The sequence below is a fragment of the Vidua macroura genome, unplaced genomic scaffold (genome assembly GCF_024509145.1).
Source record: "Vidua macroura isolate BioBank_ID:100142 unplaced genomic scaffold, ASM2450914v1 whyUn_scaffold_105, whole genome shotgun sequence".
In the NCBI taxonomy this organism is placed as follows: Eukaryota; Metazoa; Chordata; class Aves; order Passeriformes; family Viduidae; genus Vidua; species Vidua macroura.
In genome coordinates, this window is record NW_026530541.1 from 65,001 (window position 1) to 80,000 (window position 15,000).

Below are 15,000 nucleotides of genomic sequence, written 5' to 3' on the forward strand. Positions count from 1 at the left end.
GTTGGGGCCAAGCGGGGCCGCTCAGGGAGGGAACCCGCTACGGCGCGTCCCCCCAACCGGGCCGCGCGGAAAGCACCGGACGTGCTAGAGGAGACAGCGACCCGACGAGGCGGGCGCGGCCCGGACACCCAGGCCCCTTGCAACCGGGGCGGCTCGCTCTGCAGCAGGCGGCGGAACGGCAAAGGAGCGCCGTGCGCGCGGATCGGGCTCTTGTCCCCCGTCCGCGCTTCCCCATCGCTTCCTCCTTTTCGCCCTCTTTGCTCTCTCTCTCTCGGCACACTCTAGGTCTCTCGCGGCTCAGCTCCAGCCGCACCGCCACCCGGCGCGCTGCTCGCGGCCGGCACCCACGGGGCGCTACCCGGGACCGGAGCCAGCACCAGCACCTCGCCTGCATTGAAGGACACCTGTGCAAGCTCGCGGGGCCACGCGGCCGTCACACAGCCCGGGACGGTCAGGCCGCCCTCCCCGGCAGCGGGAGGGGCGGCACCTCGCCTGCGACGGGAAGCGAATTGGAAAGGAGACCGCCCTGCCCGAGCACCGGACCCCGCCGTAGCCTTCCCCATGACAGAGAAGACCCGCCAGAGCCCGGCCGGCCGGGGGCCCTCGCCGACGCCACCCGAAAAGCCTCATCGATCGGACACACAAGGACGCGGCTGCTGCTGCTGCTGCTGCTGAGGCAAGGAGGAAGGCAAAGCAGCCGCCGACACGCTGACAACAAGGGCCCCACGGCCACGCTGCTTGCTCCTGGGACAGCCGCTCGCGGATCGAGCACGGCAGAGGAGCGCGGGGGGTGCCGCCACCCGCCCGCCCGCCGACAAGGCTTCCCTCTTTAGCCAGGCGACGGCGGGACGGGACCGCCGGGCTGGGGGTGGGCTTCACCCTTTCGCCCGGGGAACCCATCCCAGCGTGCGACAAGAAAGGTGCCACCGACCGTACCACGGGCCACCGGCTTTCCCCCGGCCTCGCAGGCAGCGGCCGGCTCTCCCTCCGGAAAAAGACGGGGGACGGCACCACAAAAAGGCACATGACGCGCCACCAACAAGGACCCGTGCTAGCCACGGGGGCCGCGGGCCCGGGGCGGGGTGGGGCGAGGCACGCGCCTCTCACTCCCCCCCCCCAACCCCACCAGCAGATCTCGGCTCTCCCCTGTGCACACCTTGGCTTTCCTGGGCCCGCGCGCCTTCCTGGCGCGCCTCTCGGTGCCGCGGCTTAGGGCCGCCAGAGAAAAAGCGCAACGGAGGCCGGGCGGGCGGCCCCCACACCGCCCGCACGCCGGCGCGCGCCTTAAGAAAAAAACGGACCCGGCTGGAAACCCAGCCCACCGGGCAGAAGCGACTCGATCCGCACGACCGAGGAAGAGCGAGGCGACGCCGCCTCGCCCACCACACGCTCCGGGGGCTCTCTGGCGGCTTCCGGTCCGTGCTCGGGCGGCCGGCCACCGCGGCCGGCCTCTGCCCCTGAAAAACTCTGCCCGCCACGCGGGTCCCCGGCTTAAGGCCGAGGAAGGGGGACGACTTCGACAACACACGCTGCTGGGCCGGGGTGCCGCCACCCCGGCTCCACAGCTCATCGGGGGACCGCCCTCACCGAGCCCCTCAAGCCAAGCGGCAACGCCGAGGCCAAGGCCGCGCGCCCCACGGCGCGTCCCCCGCCGCCCTTCCGACACGGACACACGCTGGCAACAAACAGGTCGGGAGCGGGAGAACGGGACGCCGCCACCTCGGCGGGCCCTGCTCGGGGCTCTCGGGCAAGGGCCGGGGACAGCCCCGGCCGCGTCCACCCCCGGCTGCCGGCCACCGCACCGGACCGGCAGCCGAGAAAAAAAACAAAGCACGCCCGGCCAGCGGGCCCCGGCTTAAGGCCGGGCAGAAAAGGGGCGAGGCGCCGCCGCCTCGCCCGCCAACAATTCCCCGGGGGGGGGGGGGGTGAGCGGGCGCTCCCCCCCCTCTTCACCAAGCTGGCAGCAGCCGGGCCGGAGCGGGACACGGCTTCTCTCGGCGGCCGGCGAGCGGATCGCATCGTTTTTCGGCTGGGCACGCGCCCTCTTTGCAGCGCTTCTCTCGCTCTCTCTCTGGCCTCTCTGCTTCCCTGGGTCAGGACGGGGACCGGGACGACGCCACGAGACTCGTCCCGCGTCAGCGGCACTTGCTCTGCCCTGAGGACGACCGCGCGCGCGGGCCCCCTTCGCCGCTTACGGACACAGGCACGCTGGAGGCCTGCGGGGATGCGGCCCGTCACCTCGCTCCCATAGTACGGACAGACGAGTCCCAAGCCGCAGACGCCTCCAAGAGGACCAATGGAACGCGACCGGGAAGGGGCGCCGCCGCAGGCCGGCCCCTACGATGACGTAGCCGGAGGCAGCTGAAAACAGCGACCCCTTGGTGAACTTCCGGAGCCGGCCGCGACAACAGGTCTACCCAGCTCCTGCCGAAATGCGCCTAAGTCCCGCCGGAGCGAGGTAGACCTGTTGTCCCCGGGCCGCCGGCCGGCGGCGCGGCGCCGCCCCGGACTTGGCGGCCCCGGAGCCGGGGTAGACCTGTTGTCCACGACCCCGGCCGGGAACCGGGGTAGACCTGTTGTCCCCCAACCCGGACCGGGAGCCGGGGTAGACCTGTTGTCCTCCGGTGGCCGGGGTAGACCTGTTGTCCTCCGGTGGCCGGGGTAGACCTGTTGTCCCCGGTCCGCCGGCCGGCGGCAGGGGCCCGCCACGGGCCCGGCGGCCCCGGAGCCGGGGTAGACCTGTTGTCCACGACCCCGGCCGCGAACCGGGGTAGACCTGTTGTCCCCCAACCCGGACCCGGAGCCGGGGTAGACCTGTTGTCCTCCGGTGGCCGGGGTAGACCTGTTGTCCCCGGTCCGCCGGCCGGCGGCAGGGGCCCGCCCCGGGCCCGGCGGCCCCGGAGCCGGGGTAGACCTGTTGTCCACCAGCCCCGCCGGCAGCCGGGGTAGACCTGTTGCCCTCCGCTCGCCGGGGTAGACCTGTTGTCCTCCGGTCCGCCGGGGTAGACCTGTTGTCCTCCGGTCGACGGGGTAGACCTGTTGTCCTCCGGTCGACGGGGTAGACCTGTTGTCCCGGGTCCGCCGGCCGGCGGCAGGGGGCCGCCCCGGGCCCGGCGGCCCCGGATCCGGGGTAGACCTGTTGTCCACGAGCCCCGCCGGCAGCCGGGGTAGACCTGTTGTCCTCCGCTCGCCGGGCGCCGGAGGAGGGCAGCCCGGGACCCGGCGGCCCCGGAGCCGGGGTAGACCTGTTGTCCCCGAGCCCGGGCGGGAGCCGGGGTAGACCTGTTGTCCCAGGTCCGCCGGCCGGCGGCAGGGGGCCGCCCGGGGCCCGGCGGCCCCACAGCCGGGGTAGACCTGTTGTCCACCAGCCCCGCCGGCAGCCGGGGTAGACCTGTTGCCCTTCGCTCGCCGGGGTAGACCTGTTGTCCTCCGGTCGACGGGGTAGACCTGTTGTCCCGGGTCCGCCGGCCGGCGGCAGGGGGCCGCCCCGGGCCCGGCGGCCCCGGAGCCGGGGTAGACCTGTTGTCCACCAGCCCCGCCGGCAGCCGGGGTAGACCTGTTGTCCTCCGGGAGCCGGGCGCCGGAGGAGGGCAGCCCGGGACCCGGCGGCCCCGGAGCCGGGGTAGACCTGTTGTCCCCGAGCCCGGGCGGGAGCCGGGGTAGACCTGTTGTCCCAGGTCCGCCGGCCGGCGGCAGGGGGCCGCCCGGGGCCCGGCGGCCCCACAGCCGGGGTAGACCTGTTGTCCGCGAGCCCCGCCGGCAGCCGGGGTAGACCTGTTGTCCTCCGGTCGCCGGGGTAGACCTGTTGTCCCGGGTCCGCCGGCCGGCGGCAGGGGGCCGCCCCGGGCCCGGCGGCGCCGGAGCCGGGGTAGACCTGTTGTCCACCAGCCCCGCCGGCAGCCGGGGTAGACCTGTTGTCCTCCGCTCGCCGGGCGCCGGAGGAGGGCAGCCCGGGACCCGGCGGCCCCGGAGCCGGGGTAGACCTGTTGTCCTCGAGCCCGGGCGGGAGCCGGGGTAGACCTGTTGTCCCAGGTCCGCCGGCCGGCGGCAGGGGGCCATCCGGGGCCCGGCGGCCCCGCAGCCGGGGTAGACCTGTTGTCCGCGAGCCCCGCCGGCAGCCGGGGTAGACCTGTTGTCCCCCAACCCGGACCCGGAGCCGGGGTAGACCTGTTGTCCTCCGGTCGCCGGGGTAGACCTGTTGTCCTCCGGTGGCCGGGGTAGACCTGTTGTCCCCGGTCCGCCGGCCGGCGGCAGGGGCCCGCCACGGGCCCGGCGGCCCCGGAGCCGGGGTAGACCTGTTGTCCACGAGCCCCGCCGGCAGCCGGGGTAGACCTGTTGTCCTCCGCGAGCCGGGGTAGACCTGTTGTCCACCAGCCCCGCCGGCAGCCGGGGTAGACCTGTTGTCCTCCGCTCGCCGGGCGCCGGAGGAGGGCAGCCCGGGACCCGGCGGCCCCGGAGCCGGGGTAGACCTGTTGTCCCCCAACCCGGACCCGGAGCCGGGGTAGACCTGTTGTCCTCCGGTCGCCGGGGTAGACCTGTTGTCCTCCGGTGGCCGGGGTAGACCTGTTGTCCTCCGGTCGACGGGGTAGACCTGTTGTCCCGGGTCCGCCGGCCGGCGGCAGGGGGCCGCCACGGGCCCGGCGGCCCCGGAGCCGGGGTAGACCTGTTGTCCACGAGCCCCGCCGGCAGCCGGGGTAGACCTGTTGTCCTCCGCTCGCCGGGCGCCGGAGGAGGGCAGCCCGGGACCCGGCGGCCCCGGAGCCGGGGTAGACCTGTTGTCCCCGAGCCCGGGCGGGAGCCGGGGTAGACCTGTTGTCCCCGGTCCGCCGGCCGGCGGCAGGGGGCCGCCCCGGGCCCGGCGGCCCCGGAGCCGGGGTAGACCTGTTATCCACGAGCCCCGCCGGCAGCCGGGGTAGACCTGTTGTCCTCCGGCAGCCGGGGTAGACCTGTTGTCCTCCGGTGGCCGGGGTAGACCTGTTGTCCCGGGTCCGCCGGCCGGCGGCAGGGGGCCGCCCCGGGCCCGCCGGCCCCGGAGGCGGGGTAGACCTGTTGTCCTCCGGTCGCCGGGGTAGACCTGTTGTCCCCGAGCACCGCCGGGAGGCGGGGTAGACCTGTTGTCCCCGGTCTGCCGGACGCCGGAGGAGGGCCTCCCGGGGCCCGGCGGGCCCGGAGCCGGGGTAGACCTGTTGTCCCCGAGTTCGGGCGGGAGCCGGGGTAGACCTGTTGTCCTCCGGCGGCCGCCCGCCGGCAGAGGGCCGCCCCGGGCCCGGCGGCCCCGGAGACGGGGTAGACCTGTTGTCCACCAGCCCCGCCGCCGGCCGGGGTAGACCTGTTGCCCTCCGGGAGCCGGGGTAGACCTGTTGTCCTCCGCTCGCCGGGCGCCGGCGGAGGGCCGCCCGGGGCCCGGCGGCCCCGGAGCCGGGGTAGACCTGTTGTCCCCGAGCCCCGCCGAGAGCCGGGGTAGACCTGTTGTCCCCGGTCCGCCGGCCGGCGGCAGGGGGCCGCCCCGGGCCCGGCGGCCCCGGAGCCGGGGTAGACCTGTTGTCCCCGAGCACGGCCGGCAGCCGGGGTAGACCTGTTGTCCCCGGTCCGCCGGCCGGCGGCAGGGGGCCGCCCCGGGCCCGGCGGCCCCGGAGCCGGGGTAGACCTGTTGTCCCCGAGCACGGCCGGCAGCCGGGGTAGACCTGTTGTCCCCGGTCCGCCGGCCGGCGGCAGGGTTCCGCCCCGGGCCCGGCGGCCCCGGAGCCGGGGTAGACCTGTTGTCCCAGAGCCCGGGCGGGAGCCGGGGTAGACCTGTTGTCCTCCGGCGGCCGCCCGCCGACAGAGGGCCGCCCCGGGCCCGGCGGCCCCGGAGCCGGGGTAGACCTGTTGTCCACCGGCCCCGCCGGCGGCCGGGGTAGACCTGTTGCCCTCCACTCGCCGGGGTAGACCTGTTGTCCCCGAGCACCGCCGGGAGCCGGGGTAGACCTGTTGTCCCCGGTCTGCCGGACGCCGGAGGAGGGCCGCCCGGGGCCCGGCGGCCCCGGAGCCGGGGTAGACCTGTTGTCCCCGAGCACGGCCGGGAGCCGGGGTAGACCTGTTGTCCTCCGGTGGCCGGGGTAGACCTGTTGTCCCAGGTCCGCCGGCCGGCGGCAGGGGGCCGCCCGGGGCCCGGCGGCCCCGCAGCCGGGGTAGACCTGTTGTCCACCAGCCCCGCCGGCAGCCGGGGTAGACCTGTTGCCCTCCGCTCGCCGGGGTAGACCTGTTGTCCTCCGGTCCGCCGGGGTAGACCTGTTGTCCTCCGGTCCGCCGGCCGGCGGCAGGGGGCCGCCCCGGGCCCGGCGGCCCCGGAGCCGGGGTAGACCTGTTGTCCACCAGCCCCGCCGGCAGCCGGGGTAGACCTGTTGTCCTCCGCTCGCCGGGCGCCGGAGGAGGGCAGCCCGGGACCCGGCGGCCCCGGAGCCGGGTTAGACCTGTTGTCCCCGAGCCCCGCCGGCAGCCGGGGTAGACCTGTTGTCACAGGCCCGCCGGCCGGCGGCAGGGGCCCGCCCCGGGCCCGGCGGCCCCGGAGCCGGGGTAGACCTGTTGTCCACCAGCCCCGCCGGCAGCCGGGGTAGACCTGTTGCCCTCCGCTCGCCGGGGTAGACCTGTTGTCCTCCGGTCCGCCGGGGTAGACCTGTTGTCCTCCGGTCGCCGGGGTAGACCTGTTGTCCTCCGGTCGACGGGGTAGACCTGTTGTCCCGGGTCCGCCGGCCGGCGGCAGGGGGCCGCCCCGGGCCCGGCGGCCCCGGAGCCGGGGTAGACCTGTTGTCCACCAGCCCCGCCGGCAGCCGGGGTAGACCTGTTGTCCTCCGCTCGCCGGGCGCCGGAGGAGGGCAGCCCGGGACCCGGCGGCCCCGGAGCCGGGGTAGACCTGTTGTCCCCGAGCCCGGGCGGGAGCCGGGGTAGACCTGTTGTCCCGGGTCCGCCGGCCGGCGGCAGGGGGCCGCCCTGGGCCCGGCGGCCCCGGAGCCGGGGTAGACCTGTTGTCCACGACCCCGGCGGGGAACCGGGGTAGACCTGTTGTCCCCCAGCCCGGACCAGGAGCCGGGGTAGACCTGTTGTCCCCGAGCCCGGACCGAAAGCCGGGGTAGACCTGTTGTCCTCCGGTCGCCGGGGTAGACCTGTTGTCCCCGAGCCCGGGCGGGAGCCGGGGTAGACCTGTTGTCCCAGGTCCGCCGGCCGGCGGCAGGGGGCCGCCCGGGGCCCGGCGGCCCCCGCAGCCGGGGTAGACCTGTTGTCCGCGAGCCCCGCCGGCAGCCGGGGTAGACCTGTTGTCCTCCGGTCGCCGGGGTAGACCTGTTGTCCCGGGTCCGCCGGCCGGCGGCAGGGGGCCGCCCCGGGCCCGGCGGCGCCGGAGCCGGGGTAGACCTGTTGTCCACCAGCCCCGCCGGCAGCCGGGGTAGACCTGTTGTCCTCCGCTCGCCGGGCGCCGGAGGAGGGCAGCCCGGGACCCGGCGGCCCCGGAGCCGGGGTAGACCTGTTGTCCTCGAGCCCGGGCGGGAGCCGGGGTAGACCTGTTGTCCCAGGTCCGCCGGCCGGCGGCAGGGGGCCATCCGGGGCCCGGCGGCCCCGCAGCCGGGGTAGACCTGTTGTCCGCGAGCCCCGCCGGCAGCCGGGGTAGACCTGTTGTCCCCCAACCCGGACCCGGAGCCGGGGTAGACCTGTTGTCCTCCGGTCGCCGGGGTAGACCTGTTGTCCTCCGGTGGCCGGGGTAGACCTGTTGTCCCCGGTCCGCCGGCCGGCGGCAGGGGCCCGCCACGGGCCCGGCGGCCCCGGAGCCGGGGTAGACCTGTTGTCCACGAGCCCCGCCGGCAGCCGGGGTAGACCTGTTGTCCTCCGCGAGCCGGGGTAGACCTGTTGTCCACCAGCCCCGCCGGCAGCCGGGGTAGACCTGTTGTCCTCCGCTCGCCGGGCGCCGGAGGAGGGCAGCCCGGGACCCGGCGGCCCCGGAGCCGGGGTAGACCTGTTGTCCCCCAACCCGGACCCGGAGCCGGGGTAGACCTGTTGTCCTCCGGTCGCCGGGGTAGACCTGTTGTCCTCCGGTGGCCGGGGTAGACCTGTTGTCCTCCGGTCGACGGGGTAGACCTGTTGTCCCGGGTCCGCCGGCCGGCGGCAGGGGGCCGCCACGGGCCCGGCGGCCCCGGAGCCGGGGTAGACCTGTTGTCCACGAGCCCCGCCGGCAGCCGGGGTAGACCTGTTGTCCTCCGCTCGCCGGGCGCCGGAGGAGGGCAGCCCGGGACCCGGCGGCCCCGGAGCCGGGGTAGACCTGTTGTCCCCGAGCCCGGGCGGGAGCCGGGGTAGACCTGTTGTCCCCGGTCCGCCGGCCGGCGGCAGGGGGCCGCCCCGGGCCCGGCGGCCCCGGAGCCGGGGTAGACCTGTTATCCACGAGCCCCGCCGGCAGCCGGGGTAGACCTGTTGTCCTCCGGCAGCCGGGGTAGACCTGTTGTCCTCCGGTGGCCGGGGTAGACCTGTTGTCCCGGGTCCGCCGGCCGGCGGCAGGGGGCCGCCCCGGGCCCGCCGGCCCCGGAGGCGGGGTAGACCTGTTGTCCTCCGGTCGCCGGGGTAGACCTGTTGTCCCCGAGCACCGCCGGGAGGCGGGGTAGACCTGTTGTCCCCGGTCTGCCGGACGCCGGAGGAGGGCCTCCCGGGGCCCGGCGGGCCCGGAGCCGGGGTAGACCTGTTGTCCCCGAGTTCGGGCGGGAGCCGGGGTAGACCTGTTGTCCTCCGGCGGCCGCCCGCCGGCAGAGGGCCGCCCCGGGCCCGGCGGCCCCGGAGACGGGGTAGACCTGTTGTCCACCAGCCCCGCCGCCGGCCGGGGTAGACCTGTTGCCCTCCGGGAGCCGGGGTAGACCTGTTGTCCTCCGCTCGCCGGGCGCCGGCGGAGGGCCGCCCGGGGCCCGGCGGCCCCGGAGCCGGGGTAGACCTGTTGTCCCCGAGCCCCGCCGAGAGCCGGGGTAGACCTGTTGTCCCCGGTCCGCCGGCCGGCGGCAGGGGGCCGCCCCGGGCCCGGCGGCCCCGGAGCCGGGGGTAGACCTGTTGTCCCCGAGCACGGCCGGCAGCCGGGGTAGACCTGTTGTCCCCGGTCCGCCGGCCGGCGGCAGGGGGCCGCCCCGGGCCCGGCGGCCCCGGAGCCGGGGTAGACCTGTTGTCCCCGAGCACGGCCGGCAGCCGGGGTAGACCTGTTGTCCCCGGTCCGCCGGCCGGCGGCAGGGTTCCGCCCCGGGCCCGGCGGCCCCGGAGCCGGGGTAGACCTGTTGTCCCAGAGCCCGGGCGGGAGCCGGGGTAGACCTGTTGTCCTCCGGCGGCCGCCCGCCGACAGAGGGCCGCCCCGGGCCCGGCGGCCCCGGAGCCGGGGTAGACCTGTTGTCCACCGGCCCCGCCGGCGGCCGGGGTAGACCTGTTGCCCTCCACTCGCCGGGGTAGACCTGTTGTCCCCGAGCACCGCCGGGAGCCGGGGTAGACCTGTTGTCCCCGGTCTGCCGGACGCCGGAGGAGGGCCGCCCGGGGCCCGGCGGCCCCGGAGCCGGGGTAGACCTGTTGTCCCCGAGCACGGCCGGGAGCCGGGGTAGACCTGTTGTCCTCCGGTGGCCGGGGTAGACCTGTTGTCCCAGGTCCGCCGGCCGGCGGCAGGGGGCCGCCCGGGGCCCGGCGGCGCCGGAGCCGGGGTAGACCTGTTGTCCACCAGCCCCGCCGGCAGCCGGGGTAGACCTGTTGCCCTCCGCTCGCCGGGGTAGACCTGTTGTCCTCCGGTCCGCCGGGGTAGACCTGTTGTCCTCCGGTCCGCCGGCCGGCGGCAGGGGGCCGCCCCGGGCCCGGCGGCCCCGGAGCCGGGGTAGACCTGTTGTCCACCAGCCCCGCCGGCAGCCGGGGTAGACCTGTTGTCCTCCGCTCGCCGGGCGCCGGAGGAGGGCAGCCCGGGACCCGGCGGCCCCGGAGCCGGGTTAGACCTGTTGTCCCCGAGCCCCGCCGGCAGCCGGGGTAGACCTGTTGTCACAGGCCCGCCGGCCGGCGGCAGGGGCCCGCCCCGGGCCCGGCGGCCCCGGAGCCGGGGTAGACCTGTTGTCCACCAGCCCCGCCGGCAGCCGGGGTAGACCTGTTGCCCTCCGCTCGCCGGGGTAGACCTGTTGTCCTCCGGTCCGCCGGGGTAGACCTGTTGTCCTCCGGTCGCCGGGGTAGACCTGTTGTCCTCCGGTCGACGGGGTAGACCTGTTGTCCCGGGTCCGCCGGCCGGCGGCAGGGGGCCGCCCCGGGCCCGGCGGCCCCGGAGCCGGGGTAGACCTGTTGTCCACCAGCCCCGCCGGCAGCCGGGGTAGACCTGTTGTCCTCCGCTCGCCGGGCGCCGGAGGAGGGCAGCCCGGGACCCGGCGGCCCCGGAGCCGGGGTAGACCTGTTGTCCCCGAGCCCGGGCGGGAGCCGGGGTAGACCTGTTGTCCCGGGTCCGCCGGCCGGCGGCAGGGGGCCGCCCTGGGCCCGGCGGCCCCGGAGCCGGGGTAGACCTGTTGTCCACGACCCCGGCGGGGAACCGGGGTAGACCTGTTGTCCCCCAGCCCGGACCAGGAGCCGGGGTAGACCTGTTGTCCCCGAGCCCGGACCGAAAGCCGGGGTAGACCTGTTGTCCTCCGGTCGCCGGGGTAGACCTGTTGTCCCCGAGCCCGGGCGGGAGCCGGGGTAGACCTGTTGTCCCAGGTCCGCCGGCCGGCGGCAGGGGGCCGCCCGGGGCCCGGCGGCCCCGCAGCCGGGGTAGACCTGTTGTCCGCGAGCCCCGCCGGCAGCCGGGGTAGACCTGTTGTCCCCCAACCCGGACCCGGAGCCGGGGTAGACCTGTTGTCCTCCGGTCGCCGGGGTAGACCTGTTGTCCTCCGGTGGCCGGGGTAGACCTGTTGTCCCCGGTCCGCCGGCCGGCGGCAGGGGCCCGCCACGGGCCCGGCGGCCCCGGAGCCGGGGTAGACCTGTTGTCCACCAGCCCCGCCGGCAGCCGGGGTAGACCTGTTGCCCTCCGCTCGCCGGGGTAGACCTGTTGTCCTCCGGTCCGCCGGGGTAGACCTGTTGTCCTCCGGTCGCCGGGGTAGACCTGTTGTCCTCCGGTCGACGGGGTAGACCTGTTGTCCCGGGTCCGCCGGCCGGCGGCAGGGGGCCGCCCCGGGCCCGGCGGCCCCGGAGCCGGGGTAGACCTGTTGTCCACCAGCCCCGCCGGCAGCCGGGGTAGACCTGTTGTCCTCCGCTCGCCGGGCGCCGGAGGAGGGCAGCCCGGGACCCGGCGGCCCCGGAGCCGGGGTAGACCTGTTGTCCACGAGCCCCGCCGGCAGCCGGGGTAGACCTGTTGTCCCAGGTCCGCCGGCCGGCGGCAGGGGGCCGCCCGGGGCCCGGCGGCCCCGCAGCCAGCGGTAGACCTGTTGTCCGCGAGCCCCGCCGGCAGCCGGGGTAGACCTGTTGTCCTCCGGTCGCCGGGGTAGACCTGTTGTCCTCCGGTCCGCCGGGGTAGACCTGTTGTCCTCCGGTCGCCGGGGTAGACCTGTTGTCCTCCGGTCGACGGGGTAGACCTGTTGTCCCGGGTCCGCCGGCCGGCGGCAGGGGGCCGCCCCGGGCCCGGCGGCCCCGGAGCCGGGGTAGACCTGTTGTCCACCAGCCCCGCCGGCAGCCGGGGTAGACCTGTTGTCCTCCGCTCGCCGGGCGCCGGAGGAGGGCAGCCCGGGACCCGGCGGCCCCGGAGCCGGGGTAGACCTGTTGTCCACCAGCCCCGCCGGCAGCCGGGGTAGACCTGTTGTCCCAGGTCCGCCGGCCGGCGGCAGGGGGCCGCCCGGGGCCCGGCGGCCCCGCAGCCAGGGGTAGACCTGTTGTCCGCGAGCCCCGCCGGCAGCCGGGGTAGACCTGTTGTCCCCCAACCCGGACCCGGAGCCGGGGTAGACCTGTTGTCCTCCGGTCGCCTGGGTAGACCTGTTGTCCTCCGGTGGCCGGGGTAGACCTGTTGTCCCCGGTCCGCCGGCCGGCGGCAGGGGCCCGCCACGGGCACGGCGGCCCCGGAGCCGGGGTAGACCTGTTGTCCACCAGCCCCGCCGGCAGCCGGGGTAGACCTGTTGTCCTCCGCTCGCCGGGCGCCGGAGGAGGGCAGCCCGGGACCCGGCGGCCCCGGAGCCGGGGTAGACCTGTTGTCCCCGAGCACGGCCGGCAGCCGGGGTAGACCTGTTGTCCCCGGTCCGCCGGCCGGCGGCAGGGGGCCGCCCTGGGCCCGGCGGCCCCGGAGCCGGGGTAGACCTGTTGTCCACGACCCCGGCGGGGAACCGGGGTAGACCTGTTGTCCCCCAGCCCGGACCAGGAGCCGGGGTAGACCTGTTGTCCCCGAGCCCGGACCGAAAGCCGGGGTAGACCTGTTGTCCTCCGGTCGCCGGGGTAGACCTGTTGTCCCCGAGCCCGGGCGGGAGCCGGGGTAGACCTGTTGTCCCCGAGCCCCGCACCGGGAACCGGGGTAGACCTGTTGTCCCCGGGCCCCGCCGGGAGCCGGGGTAGACCTGTTGTCCCCCGGCCCGGACCAGGAGCCGGGGTAGACCTGTTGTCCTTGAGCCCGGACCGAAATCCGGGGTAGACCTGTTGTCCCCGAGCCCGTAGCGGGAGCCGGGGTAGACCTGTTGTCCACGGGCCCCGCCGGGAGCCGGGGTAGACCTGTTGTCCCCGAGCCCGGGACGGGGAAACGGGGTAGACCTGTTGTCCACGAGCCCCGACCAGAAACCGGGCTGGACCCGTTGTCCCCCGGCGGCGGCCCGGCGGCCGCCAAGCCCGAGGCGGCTCCCGGCCTCCTTGCGCCCCGGAGCCGGACGGCTCGGGCGCAGCCATCCCGCCCGAGAAACCGCCCGCTTTCCAGACCCGCACCTCCTTTGGCTTTTTCCATTTGTCTTGGGTTTTTTGCTGCGGGATGCTGGTGGTGGTGAGGTAGGCTGTGGGGCTTCTGCTTCGGCTTTTTTTTTTTTTTTTTTTTTTTTTTTTGCTTTTTTTTTTTTTTTTTTTGCTTTTCTTTTGGCTTTTTTGCTGGTTATCTTTTCCTTCGGTTTGGTTTGCTGTTGGGCTTCTGGCTTTTATTCCCGCCCTCCTGTTTCTTTTCTCCCTTCTTGAAAGAATGGCTCTTCTATTTCTTTCGCTCGCTGCAAGAACCTTCGCCGGAAAAGAACTTTGCTTGCCAATTTTATTGCCTTTCCTTTAGTATCCAGAGATCCCGAGCACTCCCAGAGCCAGCTGACGGGCGGCCCGTGCCCTGTGCTCGGCCTGATGACTCGCCCCAGCCTGGAAACGGCCTGCCCGCGCCCCCGCCCCCGCCGAGGACTCCAGGCGGCCCTCCCCCGCCGAACGGAACCCAGGCGGGGCCGGCGGGGGAGGCGAGGACCCGGCCGCCGGCCCCTGATGCCTCTTGGCCCGCCCCGCCCCGCCCGCCGGCGAGCGGCCGGCCGCTTTCGGGCCGCTTCTTTCACGGTCTGCAGAGGTCTTCCACCCTCGGCAGGGCTCTGGGGGGCCGCGGGGGCTCCGCTGCCGAGGCGCCCGGGTCCGGCGCCGAGCCGCCGGCCCTCGGCCCTCCTTCACACAGAAAGAGATAGAGAGAGAGAGAGAGAGAGAGAGAGAGAGAGAGAGAGAGAGGGGGCAGAGTGACACGCACGCCCACTCCACACAGTCACACTCTGGCGCCACCCCCTCAGACAGCACCCCCCCCACCCCACCCCCCCGCCGCCGCTCCCGCAGGCACGCCCTCACACTCTGGCATGCCCTCTCTCCCTGTCCGCGTAGGCGTCCCTGCCCCTGCCCCTGGCTCTGCCCCTGGACCTGGCTGTCGCGGCCGCCCGTCCATCGACGGTTGGGGGCGCCCCGCCCTCCCCCGTCGGACTCCCTGCCGCCGCCTGCAGCGGCGGCAGGGGCTGAAGGGAGGGAGGCGGAAATCCGGCCGGGAGGCGGGAGCCCAGGTCGGGGCCGGGGCAACAGCTCTACCCCAGGCCGCTCAGTGGTGGCCGGCCGGCCGAGCCCGGCCCGGGACAACAGGTCTACCCACGGCCGCCGGGCGGCGGCGGGGGCCAAGTCGGGGCCGGGGCAACAGGTCTACCCCCACGGCCGCCGGCCAGCCCAGCCGGGCCCGGGACAACAGGTCTACCCCACGGCCGCCGGGAGCCGGCTGGCCCGTGTCGGGGCCGGGGCAACAGGTCTACCCCGGGCCGCTCGGCGGCGGCAAGCCGAGGCCGGCCCGGGGCAACAGGTCTACCCACGGCCGCCGGCCGGCGGGAGGCCAGGCCGGGGCCGGGGCAACAGGTCTACCCCAGGCCGCCGGCCGCCGGCCGGCCCAAGTCGGGACCGGGGCAACAGCTCTACCCACAGCCGCCCAGCGGCGGCCGGCCCGGGACAACAGCTCTACCTCCACGGCCGCCGGGAGGCGGGAGGCCAGGCCGGGACAACAGGTCTACCCCAGGCCGCCGGCCGGCCCAAGTCCGGCCCGGGACAACAGGTCTACCCACGGCCGCCGGGAGGCGGGAGGCCAGGCCGGGACAACAGGTCTACCCACGGCCGCCCAGCGGCGGCCGGCCCGGGACAACAGCTCTACCTCCACGGCCGCCGGGAGGCGGGAGGCCAGGCCGGGACAACAGGTCTACCCCAGGCCGCCGGCCAGCCCGAGTCGGGGCCGGGGCAACAGGTCTACCCACGGCCGCTCGGCGGCGGCAAGCCGAGGCCGGGGCCGGGGCAACAGGTCTACCCCACGGCCGCCGGCCGGTGGGAGGCCAGGCCGGGGCCGGGGCAACAGCTCTACCCCAGGCCGCCGGCCGCCGGCCGGCCCAAGTCCGGCCCGGGACAACAGGTCTACCCACGGCCGCCGGGAGGCGGGAGGCCAGGCCGGGACAACAGGTCTACCCCAGGCCGCCGGCCAGCCCGAGTCGGGGCCGGGGCAACAGGTCTACCCACGGCCGCTCGGCGGCGGCAAGCCGAGGCCGGGGCCGGGGCAACAGGTCTACCCCA

The 15,000-nt window shown here is 75.6% G+C and overlaps 1 protein-coding gene across 1 annotated transcript in view; it reads left to right on the forward strand.

Moving 5' to 3' along the window:
- The first annotated feature begins 2,342 nt into the window (after nucleotides 1-2,342).
- The window catches only part of LOC128822786 (proline-rich protein 2-like), a 15,001-nt gene continuing 2,343 nt past the window's right edge, over nucleotides 2,343-15,000 (forward strand). The window contains exons 1-4 of the mRNA XM_054004592.1: nucleotides 2,343-2,347; nucleotides 12,742-12,945; nucleotides 13,214-13,479; nucleotides 13,789-13,961. Of these exons, the coding sequence (XP_053860567.1) occupies nucleotides 2,343-2,347; nucleotides 12,742-12,945; nucleotides 13,214-13,479; nucleotides 13,789-13,961 (648 nt within the window). The remainder of the gene's footprint in view (nucleotides 2,348-12,741; nucleotides 12,946-13,213; nucleotides 13,480-13,788; nucleotides 13,962-15,000) is intronic.